The sequence below is a fragment of the Dromiciops gliroides genome, chromosome 2, assembly GCF_019393635.1.
Source record: "Dromiciops gliroides isolate mDroGli1 chromosome 2, mDroGli1.pri, whole genome shotgun sequence".
NCBI lineage: Eukaryota > Metazoa > Chordata > Mammalia > Microbiotheria > Microbiotheriidae > Dromiciops > Dromiciops gliroides.
In genome coordinates this window covers 241,842,687-241,863,456 of record NC_057862.1, presented here as the reverse complement: position 1 = coordinate 241,863,456, position 20,770 = coordinate 241,842,687, and the positions used below count along the sequence as shown (strand labels likewise).

The 20,770-nt window shown below is 38.9% G+C and overlaps 1 protein-coding gene across 1 annotated transcript; it reads left to right on the top strand.

The window, feature by feature from the left end:
- Positions 1-19,423: 19,423 nt before the first annotated feature.
- On the top strand, positions 19,424-20,459 carry LOC122740250 (60S ribosomal protein L30-like). The gene has a single exon (XM_043982201.1). The coding sequence runs from the start codon at positions 20,054-20,056 to the stop codon at positions 20,399-20,401; it is 348 nt and encodes a 115-aa protein (XP_043838136.1). The 5' UTR covers positions 19,424-20,053; the 3' UTR covers positions 20,402-20,459.
- The last annotated feature ends 311 nt before the right edge of the window (positions 20,460-20,770 follow it).

Sequence of the window (20,770 nt, the reverse complement as noted above, 5' to 3'; positions counted from 1 at the left end):
ATTGGGTTTTTTAAAATAAAAGTATTTTATTATTTTCCAGTTACATGTAAATAGTTTTCAACATTTATTTATATAAGATTTCAAATTTCAAATTTTTCTCCCTCCCTCCCCTCCCTCCCCTCTCCCCTAGATAGCAGGCAATCTGATATAGGTTATATATACATAATAACATTAAACATATTTCTTCATTAATCATGTTATAAGAGAAGAATCAGAGCAAAGAGGAAAAATCTCAAAACAGAAAACCAACAGCACCAAAAACAAAAGAAATAGTTTGGTCCAATCACCATCCATATTCCACAGTTCCTTTTTTTCTGGATTTGGAGAGCCTTTTCCATCATGAGTCCTTTGGAACTTTCTTGTACCATTGGTTAGAGGAATCTAGTCTATCACAGTTGATCAACACATAATGTTGTTGATACTGTGTATAATGTTCTTCTGGTTCTGCTCATCTCACTCATCATCAGTACATGCAAGTCCTTCCACGTTTCTCTGAACTCCACCTGCTCTTGATGTATTGTTTTATTGGTTATCTAGACTTAAAGGGATAGAGAAAATGTTAATAATGACTGTTAAATTTAAAAGTGTGTCGTGTTCTTCTTTTTTTTTTTTTGGAGAGATGGTTGTTAAACATGCAACAGCATGCTTCCTCATACCAACCATTGTTCTGACTTGATTCTTTCTGGCTAATTTCATGTGTTTCATTCTTTAGTGCAACATGGAGATGAGCAACTTTGTCTGTCAAACCTTCAGAGCAATGTAAACTAGAGTCATCCCTAGAATAATAGTTCCATTTACCTAAGAATTTGCAAATTTTTAGCTAATATTGTACATGAAGAATATTAAGGAGACCTTAAGTAGGGAGGGAATGTCTTTCCAGTTGAAGTCTCTGGCTCCATTATATAAATAGGCAGGACAGTGCATAGGTACCACCAGAATTATGCCATGAATTTGCTGGTTTTCTTGAAGTATTTGAAGAAACCACTCATAGCCTAGTGTTTTTCCTGAGTGGAGAGAAAGGCAGGTGGGTCCCAGGGCAAAGCACCAGCCCTGGATTCAGGAGGGCAAAGTTGTGAGTGCTGACACAGGCTACCTAGTTCCAACCATAGTAGTATCTCTTAATTTCCAGAAACAGAAAAAGAACACTTAATAGCTGGGACCTTGACATTTTCCAAGTGCCTCTTGCTTTATGCTACTCAGATCATCCCACCATATTCCCTAAGAACAGATGCAGCTATTTCCAAACTTGATCTACAAGGATGACATTAACTAAAGAGTCAGAAAGGGGCAATAAAATAAGTCAAATTAAAGACACTTCCTTTCTTCCTTTTTTAAAATAGTATTTTATTTTTTCAATTACATGTAAAGACAATTTTTTTAATTTAGTATTTTATTTTTCCCCAATTAGATATAAAAACAATTTTCAACATTTGTTTTTAAATTTGCATTCCAAATTCTTTCCCTCCCTCCCCACCCTCCTCATTGAGAAGGCAAACAATTTAATATAGGCTATACATATGTAGTCATGCAAAACATATTTCCATATTAGTCATGCTGTAAAAGAAAACATAGACCAAAATAAAAACCCAAGAAAAATACAGTAATTTGTATTCAGACTCTATCAGTTCTTTCTCTGGGGATGGATAGCATTTTTTATCACAAGTCCTTCAGAGTTGTTTTGGATCATTGTATTGCTGTGATTACCTAAGTCATTCACAATTGATCATCATATAGTATTTCTATTACTGTGTACAATGTTCTCCTGTTTCTGCTCATTTCAGTTTGCATCGGTTCATGTGAGTTGTAGAAAAATTTTTTAACATTCATTTTTTTTCTTTTTTTCTTTTTCTTTTCATTTCTTTCTTTCTTTTTTTTATTGTGCGGCAGTGAGGGTTAAGTGACTTGCCCAAGGTCACACAGCTAGTGCATGTCAAGTGTCTGAGGTCAGAATTGAACTCAGGTCCTCCTGAATCCAGGGCTGCTGCTTTATCCACTGCTCCACCCACCTGCCCCAACATTCATTTGTTTATAAAAAAAAATTCTCCCTCCTTCCCTTCCCTCCCCCTTCCCTGGGATGGTAAGCAATTTGATATAGGCTATATATGTGCAATTGTGTAAAACATATTTCCATGTTAGTCATGTTGTGAACGAAGAAATAGTTCACAAAAAATTACAGTTTTGAAAGATACTTCTCATTTGGAAATGGTTAATATAGACACTGTAGATGTCCTCTCTCTTTAGACAGCTAGGTCAGCTTAATGAATAGAGTGCTAGATCTGGGATCAGAAGGACTTGAGCCCAGATCCTGCCTCATGCAATTCATTCTGGGCAAGTGTTCCATCTCTCTTGGCCTCAGTTTGCTCATATGTAAAATAATAATAATAATAACACCTATCCTGCAGGATTGTCATGAGGATCAAAAGAGATCACCTATATAAAGTGCTATATAAGCACCCGCTGCTATTAGGGCAAAATCAAAGTTCTATAGGCCTTTTCAACCCACTGATTCCCATGCTTGCCTGGAGGACCCAGAAATAAATAGGAAGTTTCCAGCAACAAGGCTGCAGTGAGTACCTGGAGCTGCCAAGCATTTGGCCCCATAAGGACAGCAGCAGCAGCAGCAGCAGCAGCAACAGGGGGAGGAGGCAGATGCTTAAAATCTTGGTAGACTCTCCTATTGTCAAAGTCAGACTGAGTCATGCAGGAATTTATCAAATATTTACTTTATTCCACACATGGGGATCTTTCCCTATGCAGGGATGCTCTCCAGTCTGAACTGGACATAGAGCCATGGGTGGATTGACTGATTTGTTTCAGATGACTTATATAAAGAAGAGCAGGGGACATAGTAGGCCAGCACTGTCCTTTGGCAGGCCAACGCTTACCAGTGTGATGAGTAAAACTAAATCACCTTACCTGCCCCCACTAAGTGGGGGGGGGAACTAGCTAGGACCTTAGCCAAGAGCTAAATGCCTCAGTTTCCTCAATTGTAAGATGGAGGACATAATAGCACCTACCTTCCAGGGCTATTATGAGGATCAAGTGAGATATCTGGAGAGTGCTTAGTACAGTGGCTAGAACATAGTAGGTGTTTTATAAATGTCTTGTTGTTAGGTGGGGCAGTGGATGATTATGCACCAGCCCTGGATTCAGGAGGACCTGAGTTCAAATCCAGCCTCAGACACTTGACACTTACTAGCTGTGTAACCCTGGGCAAGCCACTTAACCCTGTTTGCCTCAGTTTCCTCATCTATAAAATGAGCTGGAGAAGAAAATGGCAACCCACTCCAGTATCTTTGCCAAGAAAACCCCAGATGGGGTCATGGAGAGTCAGACACGACTGAAATAGCTGAACAACACATTTATAAAGTGCTTTGTAAACCTTAAAGCACCATATAAGTGTTGGCTGTTGTTATCATCATCATCATCACTTCTTTAGTTATTTATTGGAGGGAGCAATAAGGCAGATGGGAAATGGAAAGGAAAACATGCTGAGGTGGCACAATAGGGAAATTAGAAGAGGAGAGGAGAAGAGAGGAGAGGAGAGGAGAGGAGAGGAGAGGAGAGGAGAGGAGAGGAGAGGAGAGGAGAGGAGAGGAGAGGAGAGGAGAGGAGAGGAGAGGAGAGGAGAGGAGAGGAGAGGAGAGGAGAGGAGAGGAGAGGAGAGGAGAGGAGAGGAGAGGAGAGGAGAGGAGAGGAGAGGAGAGGAGAGGAGAGGAGAGGAGAGGAGAGGAGAGGAGAGGAGAGGAGAGGAGAGGAGAGGAGAGGAGAGGAGAGGAGAGATAAGAAGACTGGACCGATCTCCTTTGGGCCTTTTAATTTGATACTGACCCTTTTACCAGCCTGGCCTCATTACAGGTTCTGGTGACATTCATTGATCTCAATTCCTTTTCTGAGTCTTCCAGTGGTGTCCTCACCAGAGACCCTTGAAGGGGTGGGGAGGCAGCTGCAAAGAGCCCTGCTTGTGGAGCATTCAATTTCGAACTGAACATTAGTAGACTGTGGAGCAGCAGGAAGCTGACTCCGAGTTTATCTGCACTACAGGCTGAGGAAACAGATGGGGTCAGTCTCCCTGACTGTCAAGTTGCCAATATAAAAATGGCCTTTGGAAAACAAAACAGGAAATGGCAAAAATGAGTCAAAGAGTTTCCTTCCTGCTCAGTCCTGAATTTTATACAGAATTCTCTGCTTTCCCAGTCTTTGCATCTTTTCTTATAGTCATGTTTATATTCATATAGACTAGGATACTCCCCTGCTCAAGAGGCTTCGGTGACTCTCTATTGTCCCTTAGAATAAACTACAAACAGGGTCAGCTAGGTGGTGCAGTGGATAGAGCACTGGCCCTGGATTCAGGAGGACCTGAGTTCAAATCCGGCCTCAGACATTTAACACTTACTAGCTTTGTGACCCTGGGCAAGTCACTTAACCCCAATTGCCTCACCAAAAAAAAAAAAAAAGCAAAAAAAAAGAATAAACTACAAAATCTTCTGTTTGTCATTCTGAGTCCTTTATAATTTAACCCAAACTCCTGTTTCAGACTCATTTCACAATACTCTCCCTCATAAATTCTGTGTTCCAACCCTGTTATTCCCCACATGCTGTATGCCACACACTATACTCACCCTCTATTGGTTGTACAGGGTATGTGTTCCCTGTGATTGAAATGTCCTTCCTCAGCTTCATCTCTTAGACCACCTTGCTCTCTTCAGGGTCCAAGGACCACCAAAAGGCCTTTCCCTGTTCCCCCAGTTGTTAGTTTTCTTCCCAAACCCACAACGACTCTGGATTTATTTTGGTTTTACTTATATGGGTTACATGTGGTTTACCCTGATAGAATGTGATGTCTTTAAGGGCTATGACTGTTTCATTTTTTGTCACTGGATCTGGTATTTGTCTTTGTACATGCACTTTTAGCACCTGGTACACAGGGATAGGGACCGGATCTGTATTTTCAATGGCAGACAACTTGCAGGTAATGGAATTCTCTCCACCAATGCAAGTCAGCACCTTGTCTGAAACATTTCTGAAATGCAAGAGCATTGCCTAAGAGCATTAACCTAAGAGGTTATGAAGCCAAGAAAAACATTTAAATATGAAACCCAAACAGATATATGAGGGGAGTTCGGGAAGAAGGAGTATGTTTTCACAGGTCAGAGAAGAAAAAGATGGCATACAGCAGTAGGTGTCAGGGGCAGGACCTGAACTCAGTGCTTCCTGGCTTTGAAGACAGCTCTCTAGATCCATGACACCACCTTGCCACTCCTGCCTGGCATAGATTAGGTATTTTACAAATGCTGATTGATATTTTGGGGGGGGGCAATGAGGGTTAAATGATTTGCCTAGGGTCACACAGCTAATAAGTGCCAAGTGTCTGAGGCCAGATGTGAACTCAGGTCCTCCTGAATCCAGGACTGGTGCTTTATCCACTGCGCCACCTAGCTGCCCCCTTATTGAATAACTGCACACATACTATTTTCTCCTAGTAGAATGTAGACTCCTTAAGGTCAGAAATGATTTTATTTTTGTCTATGTGTCTTATGTGTCCCCCATCTTGCTCTGTTGGGAATTGTTGTTCAGTCATTTTTCAGTCATGTCTGACTCTTCGTGACCGCACCTGGGGTTTTCTTGGCAAAGACACTCTTCTTCCTGACTCTAGTCCCTGCATTCTATCCACTGAATCACTTTGCATTTATTTCATATGTAATTAGTTTGTATGTAGTTATATGAGGGTGTGTTGTACATATTGTTTCACTTGTAGAATGTAAATTCTTTGAGGGAAGGATTTGTTTCATTTGTCTTTGTGCTCCCAGTTCCCAGCACATGGTTGGCACTCAATGTTTGTTGATTGATTGGTTGATTTTTCTCACTTCTACCCCAGTGGTATGTTTGTCTATTTAGGACTAGTTTAATCAAGTTGCTACAGAAGAGCTGAATAACTTCCACCCTAACCAAGATCATCTCATGGTGCTGTCTTTAAGAACTTTGAAGCTCTCATCATCACTCCTGTTCCTTCTTTCTGGAGTGCTTTGCCATTTTCTTCTCCAGCTCATTTTACAGATGAGGAAATTGAAGCAAACAGGGTTAAGTGACTTGCCCAGGGTCACACAGCTAGTAATTGTCTGAGGCCGGATTTGAACTAAGGAAGACTCATCTTCCTGACTCCAGGCCTTCTATCCACTGTGTTACGGAGTTGCCCCTTATAGCTTATGCCTAAAGAAGAGTGCTCTTATTCTGCTACCCCAAGATGTCGCAGCGCTTCCCTCCCCAACTTACTCTACTATAATATAGGAAGCAAACAGATCTGGTCAGGAAGGTTGACTGCATTTGGTCTGGAGAAAGGCATATGAGATTAGGGTCAAGTGCCAGGTTGGGGCCAAGAGGAGTTAGGTTATACTATCATCTGAGAAAATTCTCTTCTCCCTGTCACTTCCTACTCCCCTCCATTAGTTTGCTGCACTGGACAAGAATTAGAATATTTCACTCTTAAATTTCTACCTACACAGAAGTGTCTCTCCAGAGAATTATAGCAACTATTGTATATGAAAACAGCTTCTCTTCAAGCGACTACTCATATCAGGAGGGAAACAAGGAGACCAAAGCTCTGAAGCAAAGAAATAAACAGAGAGAAGGAAGGAAGAATTGCTCACTTTTTAGGCCACTGAGGAGCCTTTCCATCCTTGTTAAAGTTCTTACTTAATGGACATAATAAAGAAACAAACATGCCTTCTTCCCTGAGATGAGCAATTTCCTCCTTTCTCGGAATAGGCACCAGCCCATTACCTCATAATGATACCTTGTGTTTATTTTTACATTTTCCCCCTTTGATCATCCTGAACTTAAGAAGCATCAACAAACATGAGCATTACCTTATACAAAGAGCAGAAAAAGGAGAAAGCAAGAAACTCTGAATCACCACCCTGTACAGCTTTGTCTCTTTTTATACATTTCAAATTTACCGTGAAAGTTCCAACTCGTCCTGCTTCTCTATGTCCCCTCATGAACTTCATTTTGCTCTCTTTTGTGCATTTTTCATGATTCACAGATGCTCTTTTCTATGTTTTATTCCTTTTTTAGTATCACTACTATGTCCCCCCACCACCACCTTGACTCTCCTATCACCCTCAACGTAATAAATAAATGGAGTCATACAAAGCAAAGCTGCTTATTTGTCCATGTCTATTCTTTTTGTTTGTTTGTTTGTTTGTTTGTTTGTTTTAGTGGGGCAATGAGGGTTAAGTGACTTGACCAGAGTCACACAGCTAATAAATGTCAAGTGTCTGAGGTCAGATTTGAACTCAGGTCCTCCTGAATCCAGGACTGGTGTTTTATCCACTGTGTCACCCCCCATGTCTATTCTATAACTCTAGTCCATCACCTCTCTACCAAATGATGGGAAATGTGATTCATTCTTAGTCTTCTCTAAGGTTGATTGGTCACCATTTTGATCATAGTCTTTAAGTCTTTCAGACTATTTTCCTTTATAAGGTTGTAGTCATTGTATAAATTGTTCTGCTCACTTCATGTGGTTTCAGTTCATAAAATTCTCCCAGGTTTCTCTGAATCAGTCCCTTTTATAATTTCTTCCAGAGCACTAATATTCCATTATATTGATGTGCTATAATTTGTTCACTCTATCCACTGTACCACCTAGCTGCCTATTCAAAATGTCATGCCCCCTCCCCCTTCCAGAGTCCCAACCCTTAAAAAAAGAAAAAGGAAAAAAGAAAGAAAAACAAATTGAACAAAACTGATACATCAATCAAATCTGACATATGTCGTCCCCACACTTATTAAACCCAATTTCTGCAAAGAAGAGAGGTAAGCAGATTCTGATACCTCTTCGTAGGATCACATATAGCCATTTTAGTTAGACAGTATTCAGTTTCATTTGTGGTGTTATTATTTCCATTTACATCCTCTATACTGCATTCTTTAAATTTTTTTTTTAAGGTGAGGCAATTGGGGTTAAATGACTTGCCCAGGGTCACACAGCTAGTAAGTGTTAAGTGTCTGAGGCCAGATTTGAACTCAGGTACTCCTGACTCCAGGACCGGTGCTCTATCCACTGCGCCACCTAGCTGCCCCCTATACTGCATTCTTGCATCTGCTTATTTCACTTTCGGTCAGTTCATTTATGTTTCCTCATTTGGCTATGTATTCATCACAGTCATTGTTTCTGACTGAATAGTAATATTCCAATATGTTTATGCAAAAAAATGTGTTTGGCTGTTCTCAGTTGATGGGCATTCAGTTTGTTTTCAGTTCGTTATTATTATAAAAGTGCTGCGATAAATATTCTGGTGAATATAAGACCTTTCTTTTTATCCTTGACTTCCTTGGGGATATGACTACCAGTGGAATCACTAGGTCAAAGGCTAGTGACAGTTTAGTCACTTCATTAGCATAATTCCAAATTAGCTTCCAGAATGCTTGGACCAATTTACAAATCTATCAATAATACATTTATGTTCGTTATTAATGTACCTATCTTTCTACAATCTCTCCAATACTGACTATTCTCATGTTTTATCATATTTGCCAATTGCCTAGTGATGAGAGAAAACTTCCGTGTTGTTTTGATTTGCATTTCTTTTATTATTAGTAATATAGAGCAATCTTTTTATGGTTATTAGTAGTTTGTAATGCTATTAAAAACTATTTGGGGGGGGCAGCTAGGTGGCGCAGTGGATAAAGCACCGGCCCTGGATTCAGGAGTACCTGAGTTCAAATCCGGCCTCAGACACTTACTAGCTGTGTGACCCTGGGCAAGTCACTTAACCCCCATTGCCCTGCTAAAATTAAAAAAAAAAAAAATTAAAAAAACTATTTGGGGGCAGCTAGGTGGCGCAGTACATAGAGCACCAGCCCTGGAGTCAGGAGGACCTGAGTTCAAATCCGGCCTCAGACACTTGACACTTACTATCTGTGTGACCCCGAGCAAGTCACTTAACCCTCATTGCCCTGCAAAAAAAAAAAAAAAAGCAACTACTTGATTATATCTCTTGACCTTATCTTTTAGGTAATAACTTTTGTTCTTTAAATATTTGTATTAGTTCACTACATATTTTAGATATTAGACTTTAATCAGAGATATTTGATACAAATATTTTCTCTAGTCAACTGCTTTATTGCTTATCCTTGTTGGACTAATTTTGTCCATGTAAAAGCTTTTCAATTTCATTTAACTGAAATTATCTGTTTTATCTTTTATGATTGCCTCTATCCTTGTTTGGTTAAGAATTCACTCCCTAGCCACATTTGTAAAAGATAATTGTTTTTTATTCTCTTCTAATTTTGTTATGGTATGACCTTTGCTATTCAGGTCATATATCCATTTTGAGCTTATGGTAATATGGAGGTCTAAATCTGATTTCTGCTAAACTGTATCCTAGCAATTTTTGTCAGATAGGGAATTCTTTCCTAAGAAATTTATCAAACACTGGATAATTGAACTCAATTCAAGGATTTCTCATTCTTGCTTACCTAATCTTTTCCACTAATGTGTTTTTCTATTTTTTAACCAGTCCCAAATAGTTTGATAATTACTTTTTTATGGTATAGTTTGAGGTCTGAAATTGCCATTTTCTCCTTTATTCCTATTTTTTTCATTTTGCTTGAGATTCTAGGCATTTTATTCCTCTGCATGAATTTTGTCATTATTTTGTCTAGCTCTATAAAGTATTTCCTTTGTAGAATGATTGGTATAGAGCTAAATCTCTAAATTAATTTTGATAGCATTATCGTTTTTATTATGTTTTCATATCTCAGACATCAGCACTGATTATCTTTCCAGTTATTTAAGTCATTCTTTGTTTCCTTAAAAAAAAAGAATTTCATTATTCCTTTAATTCCTTATTTTGCAGTTGTATTTGTACAGGTCTTAAGTATGCCTCTGTACACTGACACCCAAATATTCTATTATTTGTAGTTATTTTGAATGGAACTTCCCTTTCTGTTGTTTTCTCCTGAGTTTTGTTTTTCTTATAAGGACATTCTTGTTAATTTGGGGGTTTATTTTGTATTCTGATACTTTACTAAGGCAATTTTTTCAAGAAGGTTTTTTTGGGGCAAATTCTCTAGAATTTTCTAAATTAATCAATAGGTCATCAGCAAATAGTCATAGTTTTGCTTTATCTTTGCCTATCTTTCTGCCTTTGATTTATTTATCTTATCTTATTGCTATCACCAGCCTTCCTAGAAAACTACCAAATAACATGGGCAGGGTGAAGAAAGAGAGAAAAGGGCATTCTTGCTTACACCTACTTTTACAGGGAATGTTGCTAGAGTTTACCTGTTGCATATGATACTAACTTTTAGATTTAGAGATATACTTTTTTAAAATCTTATTTTTTTAAATCCTGTTTTAAACAGGTCTCTCTTTGCCTCTGCTTTGCAGAATTTTAAGCATAAAAAATATTTGTCAAAGGAATTTTGACTGTCAATAATCATGTGGTTTTAAATGCTTTTATTTTTGATGTGATTAATTCTGCTAATTTTTCCTAATGGTGAACCATCCTTTCATTTCTCTTTCTTTTCTTTTTTCTTTTCTTTTCTTTTCTTTTCTTTTCTTTTCTTTTTTTTTTTGCGGGGCAATGAAGGTTAAGTGACATGCCCAGGGCCACATAGCTAGTAAATGTCAAGTGTCTGAGGCCAGAGTTGCACTCAGGTCCTACTGAATCCAGGGCTGGTGCTTTATCTAATGTGCCACCTAGCTGTCCCCCATCCTTTCATTTCTGAAATAAATAAACTAATTTGTTGGATATAAGCTGTAGTCTTTTTTATCAGGATTTTATTTAAAAGTTTTGAAGTGATATTGATTAATGATATTTGTCTATAATTCTCAGCCTTTGCTTCATTTTGACTGGCTTGTGTATTAGGATTCTATTTGTCTTATAAAAAGGAATTTGGAACATGTTTTGTTTTTCAATTTTTCAGAATAATTTGCGTGGTCTAGATATTAATTGTTCTTTAAGAGTTTGATAGACTTCTCCTATAAAATCAAATAAAACAGACTTTCTTTTTCTTGGCAATTACTTTATGACTGGTTCAATTTTCTTTTCTAAAACTGGATTATTTTTGTTGTTGAGTCATGTTAGTAATATCTGACCGCATTTGGGGTTTTCTTGGCAAAGATACTGAAGTGGTTTGCCATGTCCTTCTCCAGTTCATTTTACAGATGAGGAAACAGAGGTAAGTAACTTGCCCAAGAGTCACATAACTAGTCATTTTTAACATCACTATTTGGTGTTCTCTTCATTTGGGTACAGAATTTTATATTTTTGTAATAAGGTCTCTATTTCTTTTAAATTCTCAGGTTTTCAAAAAAAACCCCAAAAAACAAAAGGGGGCAGCTAGGTGGCACAGTGGATAGAGCACCAGCCCTGGAGTCCAGAGGACCTGAGTTCAAATCTAGCCTCAGACATTTAACACTTACTAGCTGTGTGACCCTGGGCAAGTCACTTAATCCAAACTGCCTCAGTAAAAAAAAAAAAAAAATTCTCAGGTTTTCTAGGATGCAACTTTGCTTAGTAGGTCCTGATAATTCTTTTAAATTCTTTATTTGTTGTCTCTGTTTGTATACCTTGTGCTTAGCACTGTGCCTGGGTCATAGTAAGCATTTAATATTCATTTTAAAAATTTTAACTTTTAGCTTTCTTCTTAATCAGATTGGCTACAGGTTTATAAACTTTGTTAGTGGAACCAGACTCCAGAGCATGTTTTTAATGAACTAGTGGGAATTTTCATTGAAAGGGACAACATAAATTCCTCACATTTGAAGGGGAATATTTCAATTTATTTTAATACATCTTTTTTTTCATGTTTCTATGCTTTTTTTCTCTTCCTCATTTTTCTTCCTTTCTAGTCTATTATGAATTTATTTAACAGTTGATGGGCTATGTACCCTTACTTTTCCCCCTTCTTTATTGTTTCCATGGTCCTCAAGAAATTAAAGCTTTTGAAGTATCAGGTTTTGGCTCTTTCTTCTAAACAATTTCTTCCTTATTGTCTTTAAAGAGCTTACCGCCTCCTCACTTTTTCGCCCCTCATGCCTTGCTTCTAGAAACACCAATTAATGAAACAACCAATGGGGGGGGCAACTAGGTGGCACAGTGAATAAAGCACCAGCCCTGGATTTAGGAGGACCTGACTTCAAATCTAGCCTCAGATACTTGACATTTGTTAGCTGTGTGACCCTAGGCAAGTCACTTAACCTTCATTGCCCCACCAAAAACAAAATAAGACAAAACAAAAAACCAATGTTGGATTTGAAGCATGACCACACAAAAACAAAACAAAAAACGCCTTGTACTCCTAAACACACATGCCAGCCCCAAACCCTTCCCTAATCATGATCCTTCTTGAAAACTGGCCTGGATCATTTCTGGCTCCATGTCTTTCTTTAACATTCTGGGTGCTAGCTCTGCCCCTAAGAATTCAGATAGCCTTCTACCTAGTGCTCTTAAAGAAGTTATCTGCACCTTCTGTCTTCAAGATCAATTGGTTAGCACAATATCAAGCACATGATAGGCTCTTAATAAACATTTATTGATTTATTGATTGATAGGACTTACATAGAGTTCATGTGTTCTTTTAGCATTGTTGCCTTTTGTTTTCCTTCTGCCAAATTTTCCTTCACTTCAGTATTTTAAACTTCAGAGCTATTAATTGTTCCTTCACTTTCTTAGAGATGTTTTTCAACTCAGATTCACATTCTTCTAAACTGCTAATTGTATTTTTAATTTTTGCATTGAATGCTCTACTTTTTATTATAATTATAAACGATTAACAATAAATAACAATTATTTAATAATTAATCCCCTGAAATGGTCACATTATTTGAATTCCTATTGCATATTCCCATCTCACTGAAACAATGACCATATTTTACATAATTATATTTTTGAATAGTGTGAATTCAAAGACATTCAAATAGCTACAGTCATTCCTAATTCTTTCTTTATGGATTTAATTTCTCTTTTGAACCATCATGGAATTTCTTGTTGTTCATGCTGGGAAGGCCCCAGTATTCTGTCTTTCATGGGACTGTTAAGGGTTAAAATTCTAGCTAGTCTGTCTAAAATATCTAATGAGTGGTCGCCAATAAATTATAAGCTTTAGCAAGAGTTAGACTTTTAAGCATTTATTAAGGAGAATAAGAATTTGGTAAAGAGAGAGAAAGGCCTAGATTCCTATCTATTAAAGGGAGAGCACATTTCTAGCTCCGCTCTCCACCAGAGTCCAAAGGAAAGAGCGCGAGACTGAGCGCCAGTCTCTTCCTTCCCCCTCCCACTAGTCCGCGTCACTTCCTGATGCCAAAGAAAAGACTCCTGGTCTTGCCCTCAAGACCTTCGCTTCATGGGCAGAACTCTTCTACAGTAAGTATCCAGCAGGTGGCGTTATTCCAATCGTTACAGGACAAGGGTTCATTTTTCCTTATATCGTAATATTTGCTAAGAGAACATATCCTCTTTGATCTTTTACTCATTCTTCCTTCTAGTTTTAGGATCTTCTCCAATAATTGATCTTTTTGTGTGAGGGACTTTTGTTCAGGTTTTTCTCTTGATAACTTTGATGTTTTAGCCTTTTTTTTTTCATTTCCCAATCACTCTTTTTTTTTATTTCTCCCCCTCTGCTGGGAGGGTAGACCCCACTACTCTGAGCAGCAAAACTGCCTCAGCCTCCTGTTGGGTGCTATAGTTTGCTGATATAGGGCCCTGCCCTGACTACTTAGAACCACAATTTACTTAGAACTGACTGATCCTCACCTACTCCCCATTCCCAAGCCAATGAATTACCTGGGGCTAACCAATCTTTGTCAATTCCAGACTCTTGATTGTTTTATGGATCTCCCCAAACAAACTATCCCCTTAAAGATTCCCCATCTTACTCTCTGGACTTTAATTTATTATGCAAAAGGGTCCATTTACATTCAGTTTTTCTATTTAGAGTTATGTAGCTTCTATACTTAACTCTAGGGCAGTCTCATAGTTCCCCATATAAACCCTGTCCTCAGTCCCCATCTTTGGCTATTCCTAGAATTGTTGCTTTGTGATACCCTGAGTTATAGTTCCTCTGCCCCGATTAAAGACCTTAATTCTCCTATATTGATTGTTTCATTAATTTTCAGGTTGGCACTGCCTTTTGTTGGGACAAGACTATTCCTTATTAAGTTTCAGTGCCCTTTCCTTCAGGCCTGGTACAACCACTCATGCTGGTACCTTCCCTGGTTCCTAATTTTACTTTCCTTCCCATAGTTGAGCAGTATCAGCACTTATTGCAAAGTGAGGAGAAGTCAGAAGGTTGTTCATGAAGAAACATTTCGGTCTTGGGAGGATTCCTACCCTGAGATCAAAGGCAGTACATTTTCAGCCTGTCTGATAAGTCAGCACCTGCCTCTTATAATAGGATCGGGGAGGACAAAGTTATTTGTGCAATGTCATTGAAGCAGATTACAAGATAGAGGTCACAAGATGGACCCAAGGCACAAACCTGCAAATATGTCTGTGCTCCTACTGCCAGAGCTTATGGAGAAGGCAAGTCCTTTAATTATTAGAATCCTCAGGGGCAGCTAGGTGGTGCAGTGGATAAAGCACCAGCTCTAGATTCAGGAGGACATGAGTTCAAATCCAGCCCCAGACACTTGACATTTACTAGCTGTGTGACCTTAGGCAAGTCACTCATTGCCTCACCAAAAAAAAACAAGCAAAAAATAATAATAATTATTAGAATCTTCCAAGATTAATTCATAAAAGATTTTACCTTGTCAGTGATTCCATCTTGTTCTACAGAATTAGCTGTAGCTTATTCTAGATTTGGTATATAATTCTTTTCTCCAAAGGCAAGGGGAGAAGGAATGTTGATGCTATCTTGCTGGTCATGTAACCTAAAAGTCCAAATAAACATCTTTGTCTTTGACTCATGCTTTTGAACCATGTGCCTCAAACCTGGAGGAAGACCCACAGACTATACTAAAAAAAATCAGTTCAGATGCTACTACAACATACCAAACAAAGGTGCAGACTGGTACTCACACAGTTAGTAAATTATCTTTTTACAATCCCTATGTAGCTCAAGGTGCTTTTCCCCTGGGCTTGAAGGTTCATTAGACAAGTATAGAAGAAGACACGAGGAAATACACACATACAAATTTTCACAGAATAAAATTCCTGAGTTGTATTATCAAGAAGGTCATCATCACCCCAAAATAATAATTCAATTATTTAGCATTCTAAGGTTTGTCAAGTGTTTTCTTCACAACTATCTTCATTTCTCAACAGGCTGTAATCTGGACTTGTCCACCATGGCTCAGTAACTTCTTCATCCTGGAAGACCATTTAAACCCTGGAATTCATACCTACAGTAGTATCCTCTGCCCCTGAAGCCCCTCACTCTGATTGGATGGCTGCTCTCAGAACTTACATTTAAGAGGGGCTCTCTGGTGAACCATCTCTTCATTTCTCACCAGGTGGCTCCCCCAACTTCTTCCCTTTTAGCTTCTTTTTATATACCCATTCCCCATTAGAATGTAATCTCCTTGAGGGCAGGAACTTTCTTTTTGTTTGTATTTGTATTCCTAGTACTTACTGCATGTGATACCTGGCACAGTGCTTGTTGACTGAGTGACCTAGCATAAATTTATTACTTCCAATTTACAGGTAAGAAAAATAAGGCTGAGAGAAGTTAAAGTATTTGCCTAAGATCAAGATAGCTAATGAATGTGGGAGTTGGCATTCAAACCTAGACTTTCTGACCTAAAGGCCAATTCCTTCCACCTTATGCAGAGCGTCAGCATGTGCCTATTGAGCTGTTCCTGATGAAAACTCTCTTAGGATCTGATGACAACCTCTTTTAAAAGCCATAACAATTTTCAACATACTTACACACACACACACACACACACACACACACACACACACACACCCTAGTCTTTCTTACATGGGCCAATAGAGGGAGCATGGTGTACAGTAGTGGATTCCACTGGGCTAGAGATTAGGAAGGATTGAGTTCAAAACGGACTTCTTTTCTTTTTCTGACTGAGCAAGTCAAGCAACCGCCATGTGTTTTCAAGAAATTCCCTTAAACTATGAATGGTTGAGCCTTCCACTACCTGGGCTCCTAATATGTCCTTAAGTTAAAAATGAAACCTTTTTTTAAAAAATCCAATTAAATTATTTTACTTTGCTCTTTATTTCCTAACTCTGTGGAACAGCATCATTTCAATTTTAGTTTCCTCTTACTTCCCATGAGCCTGTACCTTAGGTACAGGGTACTGAGCCAAGAGCCACTCAAACCCGTAGTAGTTTTACAGGATGTAGACCTGGATCAAGTGACCTCTAGGTAACTCTAATTTCTTTTTTTTTTTAATCATAAAAGTCTTTTATTATTTTCCAGTTACATGTAGAGATAGCTTTTAACATTTGTTTTTGTTATGGGCCCAGAGCATCCCAGAAGTTCTCTGGGGTACATCAAAGAACCTTCTCCTTGAGAAACTAAACCAAAGGACAGACATACCTAAAGAGAGAGATAAGTGGAACCTGATCAGGACTGAGCTAGCTCCAGGACCCCCACTCCTTCATTCCAGTCTCCCTCACCCTTGGGGAGATAAGTTTAGGTGTGGCTACTGCCTTTGTGCCAGGAGGAGGATAGAGATGGCTTGAGAGATCTGAAGCCACCCCTCACCCAACTCCCCCAGCCACCACCAGTGGAGGATGGTCCTCCCTCAATAAGGGAACTTTCCACAGTCAGATGATCACCCCCATCAGTCCTCTATAAAAGTACCTGCCGGTCTCCTGCTCGAGGAGATTGGTATCTCAGAGCCACGCTCTGTGCCATGCCTTTCTCCCCATGAGAAGAAGTCCAAGGATTTCTCTCTTGGTTTCCCTTCCCCAGCCCCTAAATAAACTACTATCTTATTATATTGGATTTGTGTGCAAGAGGGTGTAATTCTTTAAAGAGGAATTCCTAAATACCCCAAACTCCTAACCCCTATCCCGAACCCCCTACCCTATTTCCCCACATCATAAGATTTTAAGTTCCAAATTTTTCTCCCTCCCTTTCTTCCTTCCTCCCTTCCCAAGGCAGAAAGCAATCTGATATAGGTTATGTATGTACAATCACATTAAACATTTATGCATTAGTCATGTTGTAAAAGAAGAATCAGAACAAAAGGGAAAAATCTCAAAGAAGAAAGAAGAAAAACAAAAGTAGAAACAGTATGGTTCAATCTGCATTCAGAACCCACGGTCCTTTTTTCTGGATGTGGAGAACATTGTCCATCATGAGTCCTTTGGAATTGTCTTGGATCATTATATTGCTGGTAACTCTACTTTCTTGAGAAATATAGTGAAAAGCATGCAGTGTTGGGACTAATGTGTTTACAAGTTAGAAATTAGTAGACTTGAGTTCTCATCCTACCTACTAGGGCAAATTAACCTCTGAGTTAAAATGGGGATAACAATACTTTAAGCATCTTACAGATACTTAATTTTTTTTTGGTGGGGCAATGAAGGTTAAGTGACTTACCATGGGTCACACAGCTAGTAAGTGTCAAGTGTCTGAGGCCAGATTTGAACTCAGGTCCTCCTGAATCCAGGTCCAGTGCTTTATCCACTGTGCCACCTAGCTGCCCCCACTTTGAAGTGCTTTAATTATTCTTTACCCCCTCCCTAGATCTCTTACTTTACCAAGGACATGATAGGTGGACTGAGAAGAAATAAAGGCTGATAACCCCACTCAAAGTTAACCTTTTTTTCTCTGCATTCTTTACCTTAGTATACAATCTTATGAAAGAATATTGATTTTTTTTCCTGGTGGCCCTGATCTGGGAAACAGAAAGCACAGTAAATCAAAATCCAAAAATAATCCTAATCCAGATGTGGGCCCCTACTAAGGCTTCTTACCTGAGTAACTAAAAACAATGGTGTCAAATGATTGGGTTCGAATTTTAACTTGTCAGCTACACATAGACACTGCAGTGGGGCTGAAAGGTTGGGGGGAAAAGGTCTGAGGTCATAAAGATGAGACCTTGGGGGTCAGACCTAAGAAATATGGGTTTTGGGGCAGCTAGGTGGCACAATGGATAGAGCACTTGGAAATCAAAAATTTTTTTTAATGATTGTTAAAAATCTTTTTACATGTAATTGGGAAATATTTAATGAAATAAATAAAAATAAATTTTAAAAAGATATCTGTTGAAAACCTGGAAAGACTTACTTGAACTGATATATAGTGAAGTGAACAGAACCAAGAAAATGTTGTACACAGTAACAGCAATATTGTTCAGTGAAGAACTGTGAATGATTTAACTATCCTCAGTAACACAATGATCCAAGATAATACAAAGGACTAATGATGAAACATACTATCCACCTCCAGAAAAAGAACTGATATTGATTGAACACAGAGTAAAGAATGCTAATTCTTTTGCTTTCTTTTTTCATTTTTTTCTTTTATTTGAGTCTTCTTATACAAAATTACTAATATGGAAATGTTTTACATCATTGCACATATATAATCTATATCTGATTGCTTACCCCCTCAGGGAAGGTGAGAGGGAGGGAGTGATAGAATTTGGAACTCAAAACTAAATAAATTTAAAAAAAAATAAGATATCTGTTGGTTGATTGCCTGAGTGAATCATCTGTGAAGCATTGGTAGAGGGAGAGGAAAAAAGGAGTCCTAAAAAATGTAATTAAGCTTCATTTGATGATATGGCTCAGAAGGCAAATAGAAGAGAATGAGTGAAAATTAGAAGTAGACACATAGACACATGTAAATGAACAGTTATATAGCTCCTTGATCGATGCAAAGTGCTTTACATATATCAACTCAATTGATTTAAAATAACCTTGGGAAATAAGTGCTATTATTAGCTCCATCTTAGAGATGAGGAAACTGAGGCTGATAGAGGATAAGTGACTTACCCAGGGTCACACAGGTAGCAAGTCTCTAAATCAAGATTCAAACTTGGGTTTTCCTGACTCTGGATCCAAAGCTCTATCCATGAGGCCAAATTGCCCTCAGATCTCTCATTACTTCCAATGTACAGGTAAGAAAAATAAAGTTTGGGGGCAGCTAGGTGGTGCAGTGGATAAAGCACCAGCCCTGGATTCAGGAGGAACTGAGTTCAAATGTGGCCTCAGACACTTGACACTTACTAGCTGTGTGGCCTTGGGCAAGTCACTTAACCTTCATTGCCCTGAAGAAAAAAAGAAAGAAAGAAAGAAAGAAAGAAAGAAAGAAAGAAAGAAAGAAAGAAAGAAGGAAGGAAGGAAGGAAGGAAGGAAGGAAGGAAGGAAGGAAGGAAGGAAGGAAGGAAGGAAGGAAGGAAGGAAGGAAGGAAGGAAGGAAGGAAGGAAGGAAGGAAGGAAGGAAGGAAGGAAGGAAGATAGAAAGAAAGAAAGAAAGAAAAATAAGGTTCCAAGATGTTCTAGGATCAGACAGCTAATAAATGTGGGAGATGTCACAGAACCCTAGACTTTCTAACCTAAAGCCACCTCGTTCCACTTTACCATAGTGGAATATCATGGCAGAACCATAACTAGGAATTCTTGTGCCTGTGGCAAATTCAGTTTAGGGTGGAAGAGGGGAGCAGAGAAGTGCCGAGAACAGCTTAACTCTGTATGCAGGCATTCTGAAAGAGGAGGAAGCCCATCCCTTAGAGAATCCAGCCATAGAGGCACATATACTCAACTGTGTGTAGAGAGGCCCATTTTCAGATGAACAGTTAATAATATCATTATCACAATTATTTTTCTCTTGAGCCAAAATTTTTCGGGTATCTCATTGAATTCTATATCTAGTACTTTTTTATTGATAATCCTTCAAGAAGGTAGGGACTACAGCTGTGATTTCATAGATATAAGGAACACCCAGGTAAGGAAACTCTCTCTACCAATGCAGGTTGGCACCTTTTGTGGCAACTTGCAAACTTAGAGCACTGGGTCCTTGCCTAGAACATTCAGAGGATAAGTGACTTGCCCGCTTTCTCGCTTCCTGGCCATCTTAGCGGCAGGTCTCTGGCTGAGGGTCCTCCCGCACCGCAGGCAGGAATATGGTGGCTGCAAAGAAGACGAAAAAGTTGCTGGAGTCCATCAACTCGAGGCTCCAGCTGGTGATGAAAAGCGGCAAATATGTGCTAGGCTACAAACAGACCCTGAAAATGATCAGACAAGGCAAAGCCAAATTGGTCATCTTGGCCAACAACTGCCCAGCCTTGAGGAAATCAGAGATTGAATATTACGCTATGTTGGCCAAAACTGGCATACATCACTACAGTGGCAACAACATTGAATTGGGTACAGCATGGGGGAAGTACTACAGAGTTTGTACACTGGCTATCATTGATCCAGGTGATTCTGATATCATTAGAAGCATGCCAGAACAGACCAGTGAAAAGTAAACTGTACAAAAGTATTCTTTAATAAACTGGCCAAAGCTTGTTTAAAAAAAAAAAATAAGTGACTTGTCCAGGGTTCCAAGACAGACACAGTCAGTGTGTGACTTAAAACGGACCTCAGACAGGAAAAAAGGATACTACTTTCCTTTTTAGCTGTATTGTGTATCCTGTCTAATTGAGGAAAAATAATAATTTTGTTTTCAAATTCTGCCTAATAACTGCTAAAATCCAGGGCTGCCTTGTCCCCTAAAGGTCCTAGGACTGCAGCTTCTTCCCCCTTCCTCCCACCCCTTTCCATCCCCTAGCAAATTCCACTAGGACAATGGGAACAGGCTCCAGTCAGACATTTCTATAATGCTTGACTTCAGAGAA